Genomic DNA, 18,157 nt, shown 5'->3' with positions numbered 1-18,157 from the left:
CCCGGAAGCTATGAAAATGCTGCTTTTCAAGCCACAGGTACAGATGGCTTGCCAAAACAGATATTTCTTTGCGAACTTTGACAGTTTCATGTGCTTGAAAACATCTGCTACCTTTCCCCTTCCTTTTGCCGTATAAAACTCCTGTCCCGGAAGCTGCTTGTAGTCGGCTTTGACGTAGGTTTCGTCGTCCATTACCACGCAGTCAAACTTCGTCAGCATCGTCGTGTACAGCCTCCGGGATCGCGCTTTGGCCGTCGTATTTTGTTTATCATCGTGATTTGGAGTCACTACCTTCTTGTAAGTCGATAGTCCGGCTCGTTTTTTGGCTCGATGCACGGTTGTAGACGATACACCCAGCTTATTTGCGGCATCTCGGAGAGAGAGGTTAGGGTTTCGCTTGAAACTACCGGCAACTCTCTTTGTCGTCTCAGCGGCTTCCGGTTTTCGATTTCCCCCCGATCCAGACTTCTTGGCTGCCGACATACGTTCCCCTAACACTTTAATTACATTTGTAACGGTTGATTTGGCAACTTTTAGTGATTTTGCCAACTTTGCGTGCGAGTAGCTCGGATTTTCGCGATGCGCGAGCAAAATTTTGATACGCTGCTCTTCTTGCTTGGACGGCATTTTGACAACTGAAGAGTAAATTCCAAAATCAAAATAGGAGCAACATTCTACACACACACACCTTCAAAATGAGGGGTGTTCAGGTTTTTTAAATGCAAAATTGAAAGAAATACGTCAAGTTGATATTGACCAAATTTTGACCGTATCACCCTTTAATCTAAATGCACATACATAGATACCGACATGTTTTGCACTGCAGTGTCCATGAGCAATTAACGGAAAACAGATTGTGTGTAGTTTCCAATACATGTCACTGCCAACAACAGCAGTGACATCTGATGAGCATGAATGCAGAAACTTGACAAAATGATTAATTGTAGCTGGTGAGTATTGTTAGCTTGATATTCGAAGCTTGTAATATCATCCGCAGTAGTTTGCTCGTAGATTTTTGCGTATGAAAATCAAGCATTATCATGATCATTAGTGAGATTTGATTTTTTGATATTTTCCCAACACTTGCTGCTTGTTAAATTTACGAATTGATAAAGGGAAAGCAACGAAAATCCACGCGAGCCATTTTATCCCAGCCTTGCGTTTTGGACTGTCGGTCCCTACCTAAACAGCAAAAAATTAATTTTTAATGTCAAAAAGGACAAAATTATCATCAAATTTTACAGTGCATTTGTTTAATTTTGTAGCCATACAAATTACACGAGGTTTCGAAATGAGTAAAGTGCATCCTCTTGTATGTAATATTAAAATGTAATTTGTTGCTGTTTACTACATACAAAACAAACGGCATTAGATCTCATTGGTGGTACCAACCTCTTCGTAAAGAAATTTAGTCAAGCATGTTTCATGACTAACTAATCTGTAACAACTCAACCCACGTGCTTCTTTATACCATGGTGTACCCATTGCAATCCATAATTCCATCATAACTCGACCTCACTTTGGCCGCTGCGGGAGCGGAACAGCTGATCGCATACCTTACAGCCCATGTGTGCGTAACACCCATTGCTACACGATTTCCACCCACTCACACAGCCGCCCCGTCGGTTGAGAAACGTCAAAAAGTGGCGATAATTTTTCCTTCTGCTATCTAGGCTTCCGAACCGCGAGTGCAAAAATCGTGTTTTTCTTTATTTTCCCAGCTTTTTCATCTCAAAAGTGGTACCATTCGCTCGGTGCTTTACCCCTCCCAAACGTGGTGGTTTCAGTTTTCAGAAACACTTGATATCCATTTCGAAAAAATGAAATCATCCAAAGGCTCTTGACAAGCTACGCTGCGAACACCGTTTCATAGGGAATCCCCCGTTTCCGAGATTTGGCCGTACAACACAGTAAGTACAATAACAAAACAAACGCATGAATGTGACTTTCTTTGTGATGCAGAACGGTTTCAATTTCTTCGCAGACAACAATAATGGAAGCAATAATTCAAGATCTCAACATTCCAAAACGGCAGATTCGGGAAACCCGCTGCCCCAGTCGGTTCCAGCTGCTTGCTCACAAATCTTGGCTGAAATTAATTTCCCAAAGCGGAAAAGTATCCAGCGATTTCCCTCTGTACAGCACCGAAGCATTCGAGTGGCCCCGTGGTGGTCCCAGCAGTGCCTGGTCAAGGGTTTACGTCAGCGTAAGTACACCGATTTCGGAAAATTTTCTCTCTAGTTGCTCTAGTTGGGCAACTGCGTGGTTTCGTAACATAAGTGGTGTTGTGATGCTCGCCCGTTTTCGATGCGCTTCGCTGTTATGTTTTTATTTTGATGATGCGAATCGATTGAGGCGGAGTGACGGGCTTCGGGTTTATGTTTAGGTGCAAGATTGTTGTTTTCCGTCACACGCACACATCGGGCGGGAAAGCATGCTTTCTGCTTACACCGTTAACACCAATACCGATGCGCAGCGATGGTTTGTTTTGGTTTCGAACTCGTCTGTCCTCAATCTGCGTGAATGTTTGAGCACCAATTTGGTGTTTCGGTAAGTATTAAAATGCTATTGACACGACTTTGGCTGATTTGTTAAGAGTTTATGTACAGTAACTAAAAAAAAAGAAAAGTAATGATTGCAGAGATGGAAAGTGTTGTAAATTTCCTATAAGAATTGACGTCGGCTTTATGATTTAAGCAGCTAATAAGGATTTGATGAGCGACTATGTTGCGTGACGTTACAACGTATTGCAATTCTCAACTACGCTAATCAACAACTACTCACCAAAACTAATGCGCTACTCATATCAGAAACTCTTGATAAATATAATTATTGGAAATTTATTGCACTTACCAAATCTGGAATAAAATTTAAGAGGCATTTTCATAATTTTTTTTTTTTAGTTACACACTTCGACATTATTACCGATTTCGATAATTTATTACCGAACATTCAACAGCAACAACCCTCATTTCAAAACCTTTTTCACTAAATTTTAATTCCAAAACACTGTCAGCCTTGTTTAAACAGTCGATTCTTACCATTGTAGCACTGTTTTCCATGTTTTGAAGCTTTAAAACTAATGAATTAAAATGCCTGATTTTTAGCTGTTGAAAGTTCGGTAAAAATTACTGTGGTTGATAATCATTTCTAAATGTGTACGGTACAAAAACTGTTAAAAAAACAGGCAATGTGAAACCGGTTAATATGACAATATTCTCATCTAAACTCGCTCATACTTCTTCGATTGAATGCGTTGGAGTACAAGTTAATAAGCTGTGTTTTATCTATAAACTTATCTGTGCTAACTACCTATTGTTACCCTGTTCTTGATAATTTCGCTTTCTCCATTATGAAACCTAACGTGCATGGCAAATGAGAACGACCCAAATTTGAGTTTAGTTAACTAATAAATTACATAACGTGCAGGAACTCAGCGATGAGTAAATTGGCCTCATGTTTTTCCAGGATTGTCCTCGAAAAACTTCCCGAATATGAGAAAATTAAAGATCGGATTCACTCACAAAGCAAAATATAAATTTTAATATTACATCAAAGTGCATGCACTTCAATCGTGTCGAAAATATGGTGTAATATTACTTGCTAAAAAGGGCAAATTTATCATTAAAACAGTGCATGAACTGACATTACGCTGCTTTTACTGCATTAATCTTTAATTTTTTTAACAAAAGAAGGAGTGTTGTAACCCGAGAAACTTCTTAGAAGACACATAGTACCTTTACTCAGCCATTTCAGCGTAAATAAAAAAGCGCGTGTTTTGATACCCTTGGCACCACTGTGCAGCGGTGGCGAGCAATCGGATGATAGTGATTATGAAGCGTCAGGAGAAGATTCAAAGGACAAGTTCAGCAGTCTAATCGAAGAAGGCGAAGAAGAGTTAGAAGCTGATGTTGATCTATGTGATGACCACCAGGACGATCGAACGCCATAACGTGAGCGGAATGCTCCTGGGTTGCACAAGGACTACAAAGTCGAATATGCTACAGAGTAGGGTAGGATGGTGCAAACCGCACCGTTTAAGCAAAATCATCAATTGCTGGCGTATGGAAGCTAAAATCAAGAAGAAAGTAATGGTGTATGGTTCATTACCATGTTTTCTACGAAAATCAAGTGAATTCGAACTACAAAACGATGCATCTCCATGATTTTCAAGGTATTTTATAAATTGGTTCCAAAATGATAGCGGGGCAAAACGCCTGATTCATGGTGCAATATGCACCACAACATTGGAGCAAGACGCACTACAACAATGGCCAAAACGCACCACAACATTGGGGTAAAATGCACCGCATGATAGACAAACCATAACCCCTGCAAGTAAATAATGCAAAGGGATGAGGTATTCCAAATGATTATTCCTTTATGTTACATCATAAATAAGGCGAGATAAAGTCTAAATAGAGTGTTAAACTGCTTTATGCTTTAATGCTTTCATAAGTAAAACATCTAAAAAAATATACGAAAAGTGAATTCGTTCAATTTTTTGCGATATATGCTGTCAAAAGCTTAATTTGCAGTCCACGATTTTAACAACTGTGTCATATTTTGCACAAAATGCTATTTTTTTAAGGGAATCAGTATGATTTTATGATCAAGAATTACTTGTGAAACCTCCAGTTGAAAACAAACACAATCTGTTACCCGGAAAATGCATCTGAGGAAAAGTTATCGCTGTTTTTCTATAAGTGGGCATTTTACCCCAGGAGTGCATTATGGGCTGTTCTCCCTTACGTCGACAACGTTCCGAACTCTTTGGCGGAGGCACGAAAGCGGTATGATTGGCCAAAATGGGAAGAAGCTGTGATGGAGGAAATGGGTTCGCTGAATAAGAATAAAATATGGACCTTAACGAAGTTGCCTGGAAATCGAACGCCCATAATCAGCAAGTCGGTGTTTTTGATCAAGCGTGGTTTTGACGGACAGTCCGAAAAGTATAAAGCTCGCTTGGTTGCACGAGGTTTTAGCCAACGGCGAGGTTTCGACTACAGCGAGACCTACTCACCTGTCGCGAAGTTGGATATCCTGCGAACCGTGTTGGCGATAGCCAATCGAGCGTCGCGTGCGTGGAACGAGCGGTTTCATAGTTTTGTAAAGAACAGACTAAAGTTTATGCGAAGCTTAAACGATCAGTGCTTATACATGTGGAAGTCCGATAAGGGAACAGTGATTAAGGTGATTTACGAGGACGATATTGTGATGACGGTGAAATATTGTTTGGCTCAAGAATTTGAGATGACTGATTGTGGGGAGCTTAAGTGTTTCCTTGGAATGCGTATTGATCGCAACGTGAAGAAGAGTGAAATACGAATCAGTCAGAGACAGTAACTCGAGGATATGTTGCAGCGATTCAACATGGAAGACTGTAAGGCGATTTCAACACCAAGAGAAAATCGGTTGAAGCTTCCTCGTGGTGAAGAAAAGGATCGAACGACTCAAACTTTCAGAAAATTGTTTGACAAGCAGGCCGGACTTGGCGGCGGGAATCACGTGACTGACTGGTTGTGAGAACTATGCGGGGTGAAACCGGTAAGGAAAGTGGACGGACCTATGAAGTGGTCAATGCTGCCGTGGATCGTCGAGCGAGGGCGAAAATTATGTTACTTCTAGACCCCATTAATTATGTGCATGTTAAGGAGGAACAAACGTCGATGTTGGATTGTGCATTCTAGGATACAGGATTGACACGAAGAGTTGGACTTTTGCACAAACTGCACCTTGATGGACGATTGTGTGAACCGAATTGTGTCTATCGCGCACCAGTTGAACGGAATTAACTTCCCGAGATCCAACGAGTGGGTGGGAACGCTGTTGCTGGCTGGTCTTCCGGAAGGATATCGCCCGATGATAACGGTGCTTGAAAAAATGAGAATTGCAATCAGCGGCGAAGCAATCAAAACAAAGTTGTTACAGTAGGTGAACTACTCACAAAAGTATAACCATCTCATACGGATTTTTGTCAGAAATGAGCTATCCTGTAAACTACCGGCATTTCATACTGTGCACTAAAAGTTACATGTTTTGTGTGAAAAATACCCAAACTAGGTTATCCCATCCATAAGAGCTTACGGAGAAATAAATTTTTAACAGCGTATTCCTCGGCATGCTGTTTTTTTTCCATATGGGACTGATATGCTTTTATGGGCAGTAAAATTCTCAGCGCAAATCTAAGTAACGTACATACCGATGAGTGAGACGAGGAGTGATCCCCCTAAAGGGCCGAAATGTCGAAAGTGACTACATGACTACCTCCCGCAAGTTGTTGTAAAATATGAAACCTTTGACTAGAACCGTCGTCGCTACTAACAGGAACAGCATGAATGTGATTGGAACTGGTTCGGATATTATTCCAGTGCATGAAGTCCATCTCGAACAGCAACAGCGGATAGATCCACGCTTTGGCTTGCTCATCTGCAATTCTAGATAGAGCTGGAATTAGGGCGTAACAGCCTTTGTAAACAATGATTTCTCTCGTTGATTTTTAGGAATTCAAGGCACGCCTACACAAACCAACATATCCATCGAGTAAGGGAAGTCTTCCCCTACTCGATCGTGATGTCGATTTGCCAGGGAAAGCCATAACTTTCGAGAAATCCTCGAGAGAAGTCATTGTTTACAAAAGCTGTTACGCCCTAATTCCAGCTCTATCTAGAATTAATCTAAACGTTTGACACCAGAGGTTGGGCCACTTGAACCTGGAAAGTGTCGGCAAGCTGGCCAACGGATTGGTGGATGAAATCACGATCGTCGATACGAATGTGGGGGACTGTAATGTAAAACATTTCCGGCATCCCTTTAGCAAGAAAAGTTCACGTACTGCAGAGGTACTCGATGTGGTGCACTCCGATATCTGTGGCCTATGGAAATGAATTATCACGACGGAAGCAGGTACTACATCTTCTTCGTTGACGATAAATCCAGAAACATGTGGACGTACTTCAGAACTCATTATTTCGCGAAATGGCAACCGGTGGAAATGAAGACCTTATGCAGCAGATTGTCCAGCAGAACCAACAGATGGCGGAGTAAAACGCACGGTTGATGCTCATGGTGGAACGCTTCGGAATGCAAGAAGATACCGGACGGCCTTCGAGCAGCCTAGGATTTATCATTGAATCTCTGGCAACGAACATCCACGAAGTCACCTACAATCCAGATAACGGTCTAGTTTTCGACCGGATCGAGACGAATCGAACTGATTCAGGACTTTGAGATGCCCAGCATCAATTTGTCACCAGACGGACAGTACATTCTGGCGACGGGAACATACAAACTACCGATCAACTGCTAGGATGTGTACAATCTGTCGCTGAAGTTTGAACGATGCTTCGATTCGGAGGTGGTGAAATTCAAGATTCTGAGCGAGGACTACAGCAAGGTTGTGTTTTTGCAAGTGGATCGATTTGTGGAGTTTCATGCTGCACACGGTAGGCACTACAGCATTCCGAGGTTTGGAAAAGATTTGGATTACCCCAAGCCGTCGTGTGATTTGTTCCTGTTGGGGGCGTCGTCGGAGATTTATCGCCTGAATACCGAGAGGGGTCAGTTTCTGAACCTTATAGCACTTCTGCCAGCAGTATCAATGCGTGTGAGGTGCGTAGGAACTCAGTAAGGAACGGTGAAGGCTAGCACTTTGCTGTCGGATGATCGATTTAGGAACATGTCGGATGACTACGTGGTAGACAAAACGGCCTTCGAGTATCGGTTACTGAATCCGGTGCTGACCCGTTTTGATAAGTCACGGTCACAAAAGTTGAAGGCTGGAGAGGAATTCGAGGAATGTGGCAGTACGGATGAGGATTTGTTTAGTGAAAAGGACGAAAGCTCCGACGACGATCAGGGTTGGACGAAGCAGGTTAAGAAGGAGTTTAGGAAGATCACTTGGGATCAGAATCGAGAGCTACGGATGGAAGTGGATCAGAAAGAGGAGCAGGATGATGACGATGATGATGAAGGTCCGTCGATAGCGGTGCATGAGAAGACGGATTTCAACATTAGCCACACAAGCCGGAAGATTAGCAAGGCCGGACTGGGTAAACGGTTAGCTGCCGGCAAACCGATGGAGACGATTGGAGGGCTGGAAAATCGTCAGATGACGTTCAGCACCGAGAGAAAAAAAAACAGCGGATACGATAAGAAACGGCAGGCGGAGTTGAGGAAGCATCGAGAAGAGCGGAAGAAGGTGATACGGCCAACTACCAATTTTAAGAGAATGTCTAAAAAATGAGGGTGATACACTCTTGTTTAATATCTATTAATTATTAGAATATGTTTGTTCGTGAGGTTTATTTCCAGGAAATGCCTGTGTAATTTAATAAAGAATTTAAATATCAAGAACTTTTAAGTATGTTAAGCAATCCGAAAATTTCTTTGAAGGCAACCAAGAGATTACACCTTTCTTCACAATTCTTCAGGATTTACAACGCAACCGTCTCCAGAGGTTTTCACTAGGATTATAATCCTGAAAAACTGTTGTCAGCACGGAAATAATAATTGTTAGTGAGTTGGGTCGAAATGTTATACTAATATCAACATGAAGCTTATTTTATTAGCTTGAGAAAGTTTTGACGAGGATAGATTGACACGGTAGTGTGAAAATTGAACAGAATTTGATACTGAGCGAAGGGCCATTAATGCGACAATAATAATCAAATTCACACTGATCGCAGTAGGCCACGCATGAAAGCTGACGTGTTTTTCTTTTGCTGCGTATTTTTTGTAAGCGAATTAAACCTTTTTTTTAACTTGTTGATTTGTGTGCTGAAATTTAGTTTCACGTGCTCATAAAGTTATCATTTAGTGATATATCGTGTTTTGCCTGAGTTTGCCTTGAGTGACTCAGTTGACCTGGAAGGAAATAACGGCTAAACTTACAAACTTACGGTTCAAGCTTTCCATGAAATTTTCTGTCGATACGGCATTCCGGAGTCAATCAAAACGGACCACGGTCCACAGTTTGTGAGTGAGGCACTGCACATTTTCTGTAAGGAATATGCAGTGGAACTACGGAAAACTACCCCTTACTGGCCTCAAGCCAACGGGGAAGTGAAAAGAGCTAATCAAGCATTAAAGAAGAGATTGCAGATAAGCCAGGAAACCGTGGGTTCAGACTGGAAGTGGGATTTACGGATGTATTTGCTCATGTACAATTCCATGCCCCATTCAACGACAGGAGTTGCGCCATCGCTATTAATGTTTGGGAGAGTTTTACGCGATAAGCTACCAGCGGTTCAACATTCAGGTATGAAGCTAGTTGAGGAAATTCAAGATCGGGATCGTGAAAAGAAGGCTAAGGAGGCGGAGTACGCAGATTCTCAACTGCGAGCTAAACCCAATTCACTTAAAGAGAGAGACATAGTGGTAGCAAAGCGAATGATGAAAGACAATAAGCTCGCTACTAATTTCAGTCCGGAAGAGCTAACGGTATTAGAACGTTGTGGCCCAGACGTCTAATTGCATTCTAAGGAAACGGGAAGAGTGTTTCATCGGGATGTATCCCATTTGAAGCGGTTGGTAACAAGACCAGGAAACAACCCATAAATTCCAGAATCATCGTCGACCAGTTCCAGCCTTGGCCTAGAGAGTTCAGTTTCAACAGATTCATCGAGATCAACAGCAGTTATGGCACTACCAGAACGACCCCATTGAGATAGCAAGAAACCAGCGTACTTGAGCAATTATCGATTGGGTGCAGTTACAGATTATCGAGAAGGAGGAGAGATGTAGAATAGGGATAATTCTTAAGCGTAACAGAGCTATTCTGATTTACTGGACGGCAGTCAGTGACTTGTAAACCCTAGCATAGAATAAGTGTGTAAAGAAGAGAAAACGAAATACACGGGCAGTTTATGGTAGACTATGCAGCGAAGTGGTTATTATTTCTTTTCGTTCCGAGTTCCGACACGACAGTAACCTCCAAAATATAAGACGCAGCTTCAGTTCCATTGTTCGGTGTCGATTTTCATTGCCTCCCGGGGGCCCAGTTCTCCGAGTTCGGATGCTACACTTTCGGCGTGTAGTTATATTGAGAGATCGGTCCGGTTGGTGAATTAGCCCGGGAACGTATTGATAATGTGTCCATCGCGAGTTTTGTTGATTCGGTGGCCGACGTTGCCGTGAATCAGCAAGTTTTCCGCTTACAAAAGTGCTCGGCTGCTGGTCTCTCACCGGTGTCGGAGATTGCGAGCAATGTGAAAAATGCCTCGCTGGATACGCCCAGTGGCAGTTGGTGGCCGTGAACTGTGGGAAAGCACTAGACGCGAACCTCCTCTCAGATGACCATGGTAATGCAAGACAATTTGTGTTCGTTAAAGGAAGTATTACGACAAAGGTGCATCACGAAATAAGATGCAAAGCTTAGAGAAAATCAAAACTATGGAGCCCGTGGATTGGAGGATCAAATTAACATGGTGAGACCCGTCCAAATACTGTTTACAATTTAAAACTTAACAATACTAAATACGTGCCAGAATTCAAAACAAGATTTTGAAACTGGAAGTGAGTGTGTAATGATAATATCCATTTGATAACGGTGATGCATACATGCGGAACTTATGGTAAGTGAAAGTAACCTCGAAATGGGCGTGACTCTCCAGACATTCTGAAATGGGTTACTGGATCTGCAATAGAGCTATCACTTTCTAACTCCCGGACTAAAGCTGTCTACAATGACCATAAATGCGACATTGTAGAGAGATTTGTTCCATAATAACACTGCCGGGCAGTGGGGGTTTGAGGTAATACACACATACACACACTAGATTCCTAAATGGCAGCTCTGTGGACTTTTTTTTTTAACTTTCCGCAATTCTGGGATTTTTTGTTAAATTGTATATTGTATAAAACTGAAATTTTATATCGTCAATGGATTCATTGTTCTTTTAAAGATAAGCTTTTAGTTACGTAGTTGGTATATTTTTAGCCACCCTTTTTTAACATGAGCAGTTCTTTGGAGTTTTGATGATCTTATTATTTTTTGCACAGTAAACGCAGCTTGTAATAAAATTAAGACAAATCAGAATTAAAAAAGAAGATTTTCCTTCTTTCAAACATGAGCAGTTCTTTGAAGTTTTGTTGTTCGGCATTCATCCAAATGGCATTCGGCCAAACGGCATTCGGCCAAATGACCCGGAACCAATAAATAAGATTCAATGTTTACTCTTCATACTGCACGGTTTATGTTGCTGCCCATGCCATGCTCGAGTTCTAATAATATTCCAAACATTCTATTCCTTTCATTCAGGTCTACAAGAAGCACCCAAGCAAGGTGATTCCACTTCCGCGCAACAAGCTGCTGGCCAATCTCAACAACGGAGACGCGCATCCTTCGGAAAACGAAGACCCGCTGCACTACTCGCAACTGCTGCAGTACGTCTCTCAAACTAACCACAAGAATCTATGGAAAACTGCCTACCGCAAGTATGCCGCTTCTCGTCCAGAACAACATCAACAACCGCCACAACCGGTAGGGACCGCAAGCAATGCCCATCAGCAATTGACTAGCATCGGTAGTTTCGACAATGGCAATAGTTCCACTATCAGCAACAACAACAACAATAGTACAAAGAAACAACAGCAGGAGAACATCAACATATCAGCGGCACTGTTCCCATATGATTTCGTGCTCCGTGAAACGCTGACCCGAACCTACGGTTGCCGGGTTGTACGGATGGACGTCTGCGGAGAAGAGGGTGGAGTCGTCACGGAACCTGCTAGCTCACTAATGCAACCGCATGCCAATCTTTACCCGGTCCTGGGAGCAGTCGAGACCAATTTGAATCTGTATTTAATTTTTGATCCGTATATTGAGAACAATCTGCTGGATTGCGTTACCTACAGTTCAGCCATCCTGGAGAAATCTCATAACAAACCACTATTCCTGGTCTACCAACTGTTGAATCTGATGAAGTCGTTTCATGATCGTGGGCTAAACATGGGCAACATCGGGCTAGGTGATATCTGTCTGACGGAAAATTTATGGCTGAGAGTGATTCCCAATCTGGAGGCAAATCTGTTGGAGTTTGACGACGAGATTCAACGGCAACTGGAGGAACTGAGTTCAAATCGGTTGACTTTGAGTAGAGATTCCAAAGTCAGGCTTCTCAAGGGATTGGATCTGAAATACTCACTGAAGGACTACTGCGAAATGTGGTGTCACGGGCAGTTGTCTAACTTTGACTACCTCACGATTTTGAACAATCTGGCTGGGAGGAAGATCGGATGCCCGGAGCACCACCATATCATGCCATGGGTTACAGATTTCTCTACCAGGAACGGTCAAATTTGGAGGGATTTGAAAAAGTCTAAATACCGACTGAACAAAGGCGATGCCCAGCTGGATTTAACGTTTCATGCGGCGATCGGAACGGACGGAACCGTTCCGCATCATGTTTCGGATGTCCTATCGGAAATCACATATTATGTTTACATGGCTCGAAGAACGCCCAAGTCTGTCCTATGCAAGTACGTTCGTCCGATTTGGGTTCCAGCGGAGTATCCCATTTCGATTCAACGCCTGCACGAGTGGACACCAGACGAATGTATTCCGGAGTTCTTCACCGACCCGGCAGTATTTAAAAGTATTCACGAAGATCTACCGGATCTGGAGGTTCCGATTTGGGCTACCTGTCCAGAAGATTTCATCGTAAAACATCGAGAAGCACTGGAGAGTCAGTACGTTTCGGAGAAGCTGCACCATTGGATTGATCTCACCTTTGGCTACAAGCTGACCGGTTCATCAGCGGTTAAGTCGAAGAACGTTTGCCTTTCGTTGGTGGACAAACATCAAAATCTCTGTCAACGGGGAGTTGTTCAGCTGTTTACCAATCCGCATCCAGCCCGTCAGTTTACAACCATCTGGAATGGGAAGGCTCCTCCAAGGTTGTCAACGCTCCAAGAATCTCGTCAACGGTTGACTCGCAGCTCGGAAGATCTGTCTCGTCAGGGTTCCAGTTCTGGTTACTCCGGATCAGAGTCCGGATTCTATCCGGAATACTCCTCGTCGCCACAGAGTCGCTACTCTTCGCAGATTCTCCGCACTGCCGGAAAGTCCGAGTCCATGGAGCGATCGACAAGCTATCACATCAATGTTCAAGCGAAGGCTCCGTCGATACTGGTTCTACCTAAGAACTACAATCCCGTAGCACAGTTGAATGCCGTAGAAAACTTGGGGGTTTTCGTCTTCAAGACCTTCCAATCGTCACTAGCTTCAGCTGAATCGGAGAAGGATTCTGCAAAGAACAAACTACTGGATGACGACTTTGAACTTTGGAATGTGAGCACCACCAGTAGCTACGATCGAGAGTTGGGTTATGAAAGTAACTCTTTTACGAATCGATTGTTTTCCGAAGCCTACGAGGCTTCCCTGCTGAAAGATAGGAAAATGTTCCAGAATTTAAGATCTCAGAGTCAACAGCACCAAACAACGTCAAAACATACATTCAAACAAATTCTGCTGGACGTCCGGACCAAAGATCTGAAGGTACTGGGATGTCTGATTGTGGAGCTTTTCCTAGCAGCAAAGCTACGCCCACTAGGAAGCTGCCTGCAGCAGGATTTCGACAGCAGATTGGAGTCATGTGTGATGCTCGTGAAAAAGGATTTGAAATTACTACCGGTGTGTATTCAATATGCAGTAAAGCTGCTTCTCGGAATTGATCCCCCGGAATCAGACACTACAGTGACGGAGAAAGGCCTTCCACATCCGTCGCCTCACCAATTCTTGCAACCACTGCTTGCCGGTCTCCTCATTCCGTTCCCTCCGCAATATCTGCGAATTTACCAAACCATCAAAGCTCTGAATCACTTTGACGAATCCACTTACCTGCTAGATCTGCACACATTCTTCGACTGCGATGGAAAAAATTGCTCCCGTTACGTGAATCTCGACAAACTTCGAATAGATTTCCGCCGCCGAATAGCTGAATGTAAAATCAACAGCTGTGTTGCCCTAACGGAGGGACTGCTAGAACCTTGCGGCACCGAACAATACTCCACCGTAGAACTACTTCTACCGCACTTTATCGAACTGATCAAGGCCGACGACACCTCGATCTTGGCCGCATGGAACCTCTTCGATTCGATATCGACCGCCTTGGGAATCAAAGGAACTCAGCGGCACCTCTTGCATCCGATTCTTCTACTATACGAATCGGATGACAATGAGACTCGAATCTCCCAGCAGCAGAACCCTCCAGCTAATGTGGATCAAGGAACGCTAAAATTTACCCGCAACACTTCATTCAAGTCTCGGAAATCTGTCAAACTTTACCATCACAGTTTCCTGCTGAAACTGATCGTACGTTTCGGCTTGCGGTGCTTCTTGGAAAACTTCATAGCTCCCCTGGTGGAAGCTGTTGGAGGCTACAAAGATGCGGATTTCAACCAACCCTATCATTTCCACGAAAACCTACCGTTTGGGGAATTCCGCAGATCCCGCTCTTGCCGAAACTTCAAGCTGAAAAGCGATAGCAGCATTGATCCGACCTCAGGCAATGGAAATGCAAGCCAAGGACATGAATCACTGTCCATTTCCAACACTCTCGTTTCCCCGGATGCCTCTGACAAGACGATCTCGCCAACAATTGCTCAGAATCTACCACTGGACGACGGGTCAATCGATGAGGACAACGAGGAAATGTTCAGTTTCGATGAAGATCCTCCACCGGATCGGGAAAAAAAGTACACGACCATTATCAATGTCGGCGGTGATGAGTTGAGTGACACGGAAATGGAGACGGCCATGAAGAAAATTATCGAAGATTTCGATATGAAAGCTGACGCTTGTAGCTTTGATCTACCGCTGAATCACTCGCAAGCTGATGAAGCGATCGAAGATGCTCTGGAGGATGAGTTTGTTCTATCACACCAGGCCATGTCGGCCAGTATGGAGCAGCTCAATTTGACCATAGCCGTCACCGAGGAACCTGAAGGGGGCATTGAAGATCCAAAGTCACCAACCATTCCGATTCCTTCGTCCTTCCGGAGGAGCATCGAGTTGAACTCAATAGGATGCGAAATTGGAAGCAAGAAAAGTGTAGACTCCATGGAATTCCTGTGCAAAACTCCACGGGAAGATAAGATTGATGGTTCAACGAAGAACGCTGGTTCTACTAGCCAAAATGTTCAGAAAACTCCTGAATCAGCCAAAACTAGATCAACCCGGATATCAGAGATGAGTTCGGAGAGTTTGATTTGGTTGTCTCATCGCCTTGGTCCAGTTCTGACCGCACGCTACCTCACCCGCAATCTGCTGAAAATGCTCACGCTGTGCTACGTTGGTTCGGAAAACCTTGTTCCGAGCGATTCCCATTCCCGAAGTCAATCCACGAGCATCAGCCTTAACTATTTCACGATCGCTGATGGCTGTGTAGCTGGCGATGAAGCTGCTCAACGCGTCATCGAGTGTCTAACCTCAATTTCGGCTCTCTTCGGTGATCAATTTATCCTGCTACAATACTTCCCTCACGCCAGCGAACTGATTGCTCTCTGCCGCAAGAAAACCACGCCAACACTAGAAGGGGGCCTGATCAGCTCTCTCCAACTAGTCAAATGTCTGATTCCTTACCTGAACGACACCACCGTCATGGATCAACTGCAAGACTTTCTTCTCCGTTCGATCATTCATCCGATCATCCGACTGCTGGAATCCACCAAGTTCGTCATGCCCAGCGGTTTCCTAGCTCGGTCGGTCTTAGCCCGGAAACTCATCGACACGCTTTACGTGATATCGATTCGCATCGGACGCGAAATGACCCGGGAGCACATTTGCGTTCCAGCTCTCCAACGATTCTTCCTGATCTTTGACAAAGCGTACGGCCGCAGCGAACACCTAAGTGATCTCAAGTCCCGCGTTGAATCCAGTCCATGTAGTTCTGGTACCGAAGACTCCCACATCATCGAGTTCCGTCGCGATGGTGGAACGCGTGAACTCTCCGTTAGTGGTCAGGAAATCCGCCCAGCACGTATTAAAGGTCAAGAGCCTCTTGATAGCTACACCCCACCGAGTGCTCTCAATCTTGAATTCCAACCCAACTATGGATCCCAACCACCCATCCAAGGCTGTGTTCGATCGAAGGCGATCGAAGAGATTAGAGATGTCTTCACGCCAAATCTTGCCTACTGTGCTTTCCTTCCCTTCCTCAACTACCTCGGTCAGTATGAGATGTCTCAGACACTGAAAAACATGGCCCTGATTTTGAACCTCTGCCACGATCATGAGCAACCGGACTACTCGCGGGAAGATCACGTTCGGTTTAAAACTGAAGCCGATCGGGATGAGGAGGAAGCTCAACTCGACTCACTCAACTGTTCGAATACGTTTGGATCGAACATCATCGGTAATCGGATTGAGGTACGAAATGATTCCAACAAAATTGAGTTGGAACAGAAGGAGCTCCTCGGGATGGTGACATACCGCCTGGAGCAGGTAAACAGTGCTAGGAATCTACGAGGTAATTGGCTGGCGTACTGGGAACATGAGATTGGCCGTTCGGATAAGGACAGCCGGTTTAACTTGAAGCAAATCAAGTTGCAGACCTACAGCGGACATACGAGCTCAATTAAAGCAGTGCTGGCGCTCGACAATGAGAATAGCTTCATTTCGGCAGCGAAGGACAAAACCGTCAAACTGTGGTCGCTGAGAAGCGAAGGAGACGGTAGCAAGATTTCGTCCTGTCAGTTCACCTATACCAACCATCGGAAGTCGGTGCATTCTTTGGCGTTCCTGGAATCAATGAGGTTGGTTATTTATGGATATATGAGGAATTGATAACTATTTCCGTTATTTTAGATTGACCATTTCCTGCGACTCCGGAGTCCACCTGTGGGACCCATTCGTGGGAGCCCAGATCGGTCAGCTCGATGTCCCCAAATATACTCCCGTCTCGGTGGTGAAAACTTTCCCATCCCCTAGCTGTCTAGTTCTGGCCGGAACAGCTGACAGCTGCGTCCGGATGATCGATGCCCGTACCTTCAGCTACTGTCACGAATGGCGTGTATCCAACGCACCTGTCGGCTCGGTACGAACCATTGCCGTTTCTCCTTCTGGAGCGTGGATCGCTGTGGGGCTCAGCTCCGGTCATGTAACCGTCCTCGACGGACGAACCGGATTCATCATTTCCTCCTGGCGAGCGAATGATAGCGATCTTCTGCAGCTGCTGGCACCGAACGAAAATCAACTGGTCAGCACCAGCCTGGATTACTCCGTCAGCGTGTGGAATCCCAACACTGGAAATTTACAGTTCAATTTGAAGTAAGTCCCTTGAATTGCGGAACAAGTAATCATGACCAAACCAATTTTTTTTTCCCCCATCAGAAACCGTCCGGAACCGGTCCACTGTTTGATCAACAACGGCTCGGAGCTGATCGTCGGAACGCCTACCAATCGCATCGGCGTCTACGGTTCCATCAGTACGGATACGACCAATACGTACACGAAGCTTCGCTCGGACACGTTCAAGGGGGTACTGACCAGTTTTGCGCTGCTTCCGCTGAACCGAATTCTGCTGGTCGGTGGTGATAATGGCAATATTAGTTTGCTTTGCTAGAAAGAGATTTTACCATGTAGAGAAGTTGGGGCGATATTTGTTGAAATTTGTGTGATTATGCATTCCTTTCCATAAAATTAGAGATAAAAAATAAGCTAAGCACTGCTGGAGAAATCTGAAAGCATTCCAACGTTTGCATGCAAACAAAAGTACGGGACTTATGCAATTATTGTTTGATGTTTTTGGTGAAGAAAGTGTGAGTTATCATTATTAAATACTTATTACTATTTGAATCTCATACACAAAAAGTGTGGTTATGAGCATTGATATTGTGAAGTAAAGCATACCAAAACAATTAATAAAGATAGGCGTGATTGATTAGAAATTAATATTATTGAATTTATAAAATGTGAAAGAAATTTCTGCAGCCCACTCTTTGTGTATCATGCCTTATTTTATTTTTTATCTGATATGTGCTGTATGCTTTATCTTGTCCTACGACTGCAAACAAAACCAATTCTTTGTGGCTTTTGGAATACGATTTTAACAAATTTTTGTGCCTCTATTGCACATAAAGGCATAGGGTTTTTGAACAAAAAATTTAATAATTATACTATAGGTGAATTGAAAATGTATTTACCTTTCCATACGTA

At 43.9% G+C, this 18,157-nt stretch overlaps 2 protein-coding genes across 2 annotated transcripts; both read left to right on the top strand.

Annotated features, from left to right (window-relative positions):
- The first annotated feature begins 1,658 nt into the window (after window positions 1-1,658).
- Wdr81 (WD repeat domain 81) lies at window positions 1,659-17,889 on the top strand. The gene is made up of 5 exons (XM_065225168.1): window positions 1,659-1,910; window positions 1,985-2,206; window positions 11,261-16,755; window positions 16,808-17,269; window positions 17,333-17,889. Exons 2-5 carry the CDS (start codon window positions 1,994-1,996, stop codon window positions 17,562-17,564), a joined length of 6,402 nt encoding a protein of 2,133 aa, XP_065081240.1. The 5' UTR covers window positions 1,659-1,910; window positions 1,985-1,993; the 3' UTR covers window positions 17,565-17,889.
- On the top strand, window positions 7,066-8,245 carry LOC135703779 (nucleolar protein 10-like). Its single transcript, XM_065225106.1, has 3 exons — window positions 7,066-7,185; window positions 7,310-7,559; window positions 7,632-8,245. The coding sequence occupies exons 1-3, from the start codon at window positions 7,066-7,068 to the stop codon at window positions 8,243-8,245; spliced, it is 984 nt and encodes a 327-aa protein (XP_065081178.1).
- Window positions 17,890-18,157: the final 268 nt, after the last annotated feature.

This window comes from Ochlerotatus camptorhynchus, unplaced genomic scaffold (genome assembly GCF_037179485.1).
Source record: "Ochlerotatus camptorhynchus isolate MF236.1 unplaced genomic scaffold, CSIRO-AGI_Acam_v1.1 ptg000222l, whole genome shotgun sequence".
NCBI classification, from domain to species: Eukaryota; Metazoa; Arthropoda; class Insecta; order Diptera; family Culicidae; genus Ochlerotatus; species Ochlerotatus camptorhynchus.
Note: the sequence above shows the minus strand (reverse complement) of the source record. Positions and strands in the feature narration are given on the sequence as shown.

Coding starts and splice junctions, on each gene's coding strand:
- Wdr81 (XM_065225168.1), top strand. CDS start 1,994: ATGGAAGCAATAATTCAAGATCTCAACATTCCAAAACGGCAGATTCGG. Junction 16,756..16,807: donor GCGTTCCTGGAATCAATGAG/GTTGGTTATTTA, acceptor CCGTTATTTTAG/ATTGACCATTTCCTGCGACT. Junction 17,270..17,332: donor AATTTACAGTTCAATTTGAA/GTAAGTCCCTTG, acceptor TTCCCCCATCAG/AAACCGTCCGGAACCGGTCC.
- LOC135703779 (XM_065225106.1), top strand. CDS start 7,066: ATGGTGGAACGCTTCGGAATGCAAGAAGATACCGGACGGCCTTCGAGC. Junction 7,186..7,309: donor ACAATCCAGATAACGGTCTA/GTTTTCGACCGG, acceptor ATCAACTGCTAG/GATGTGTACAATCTGTCGCT. Junction 7,560..7,631: donor TCGCCTGAATACCGAGAGGG/GTCAGTTTCTGA, acceptor GAACTCAGTAAG/GAACGGTGAAGGCTAGCACT.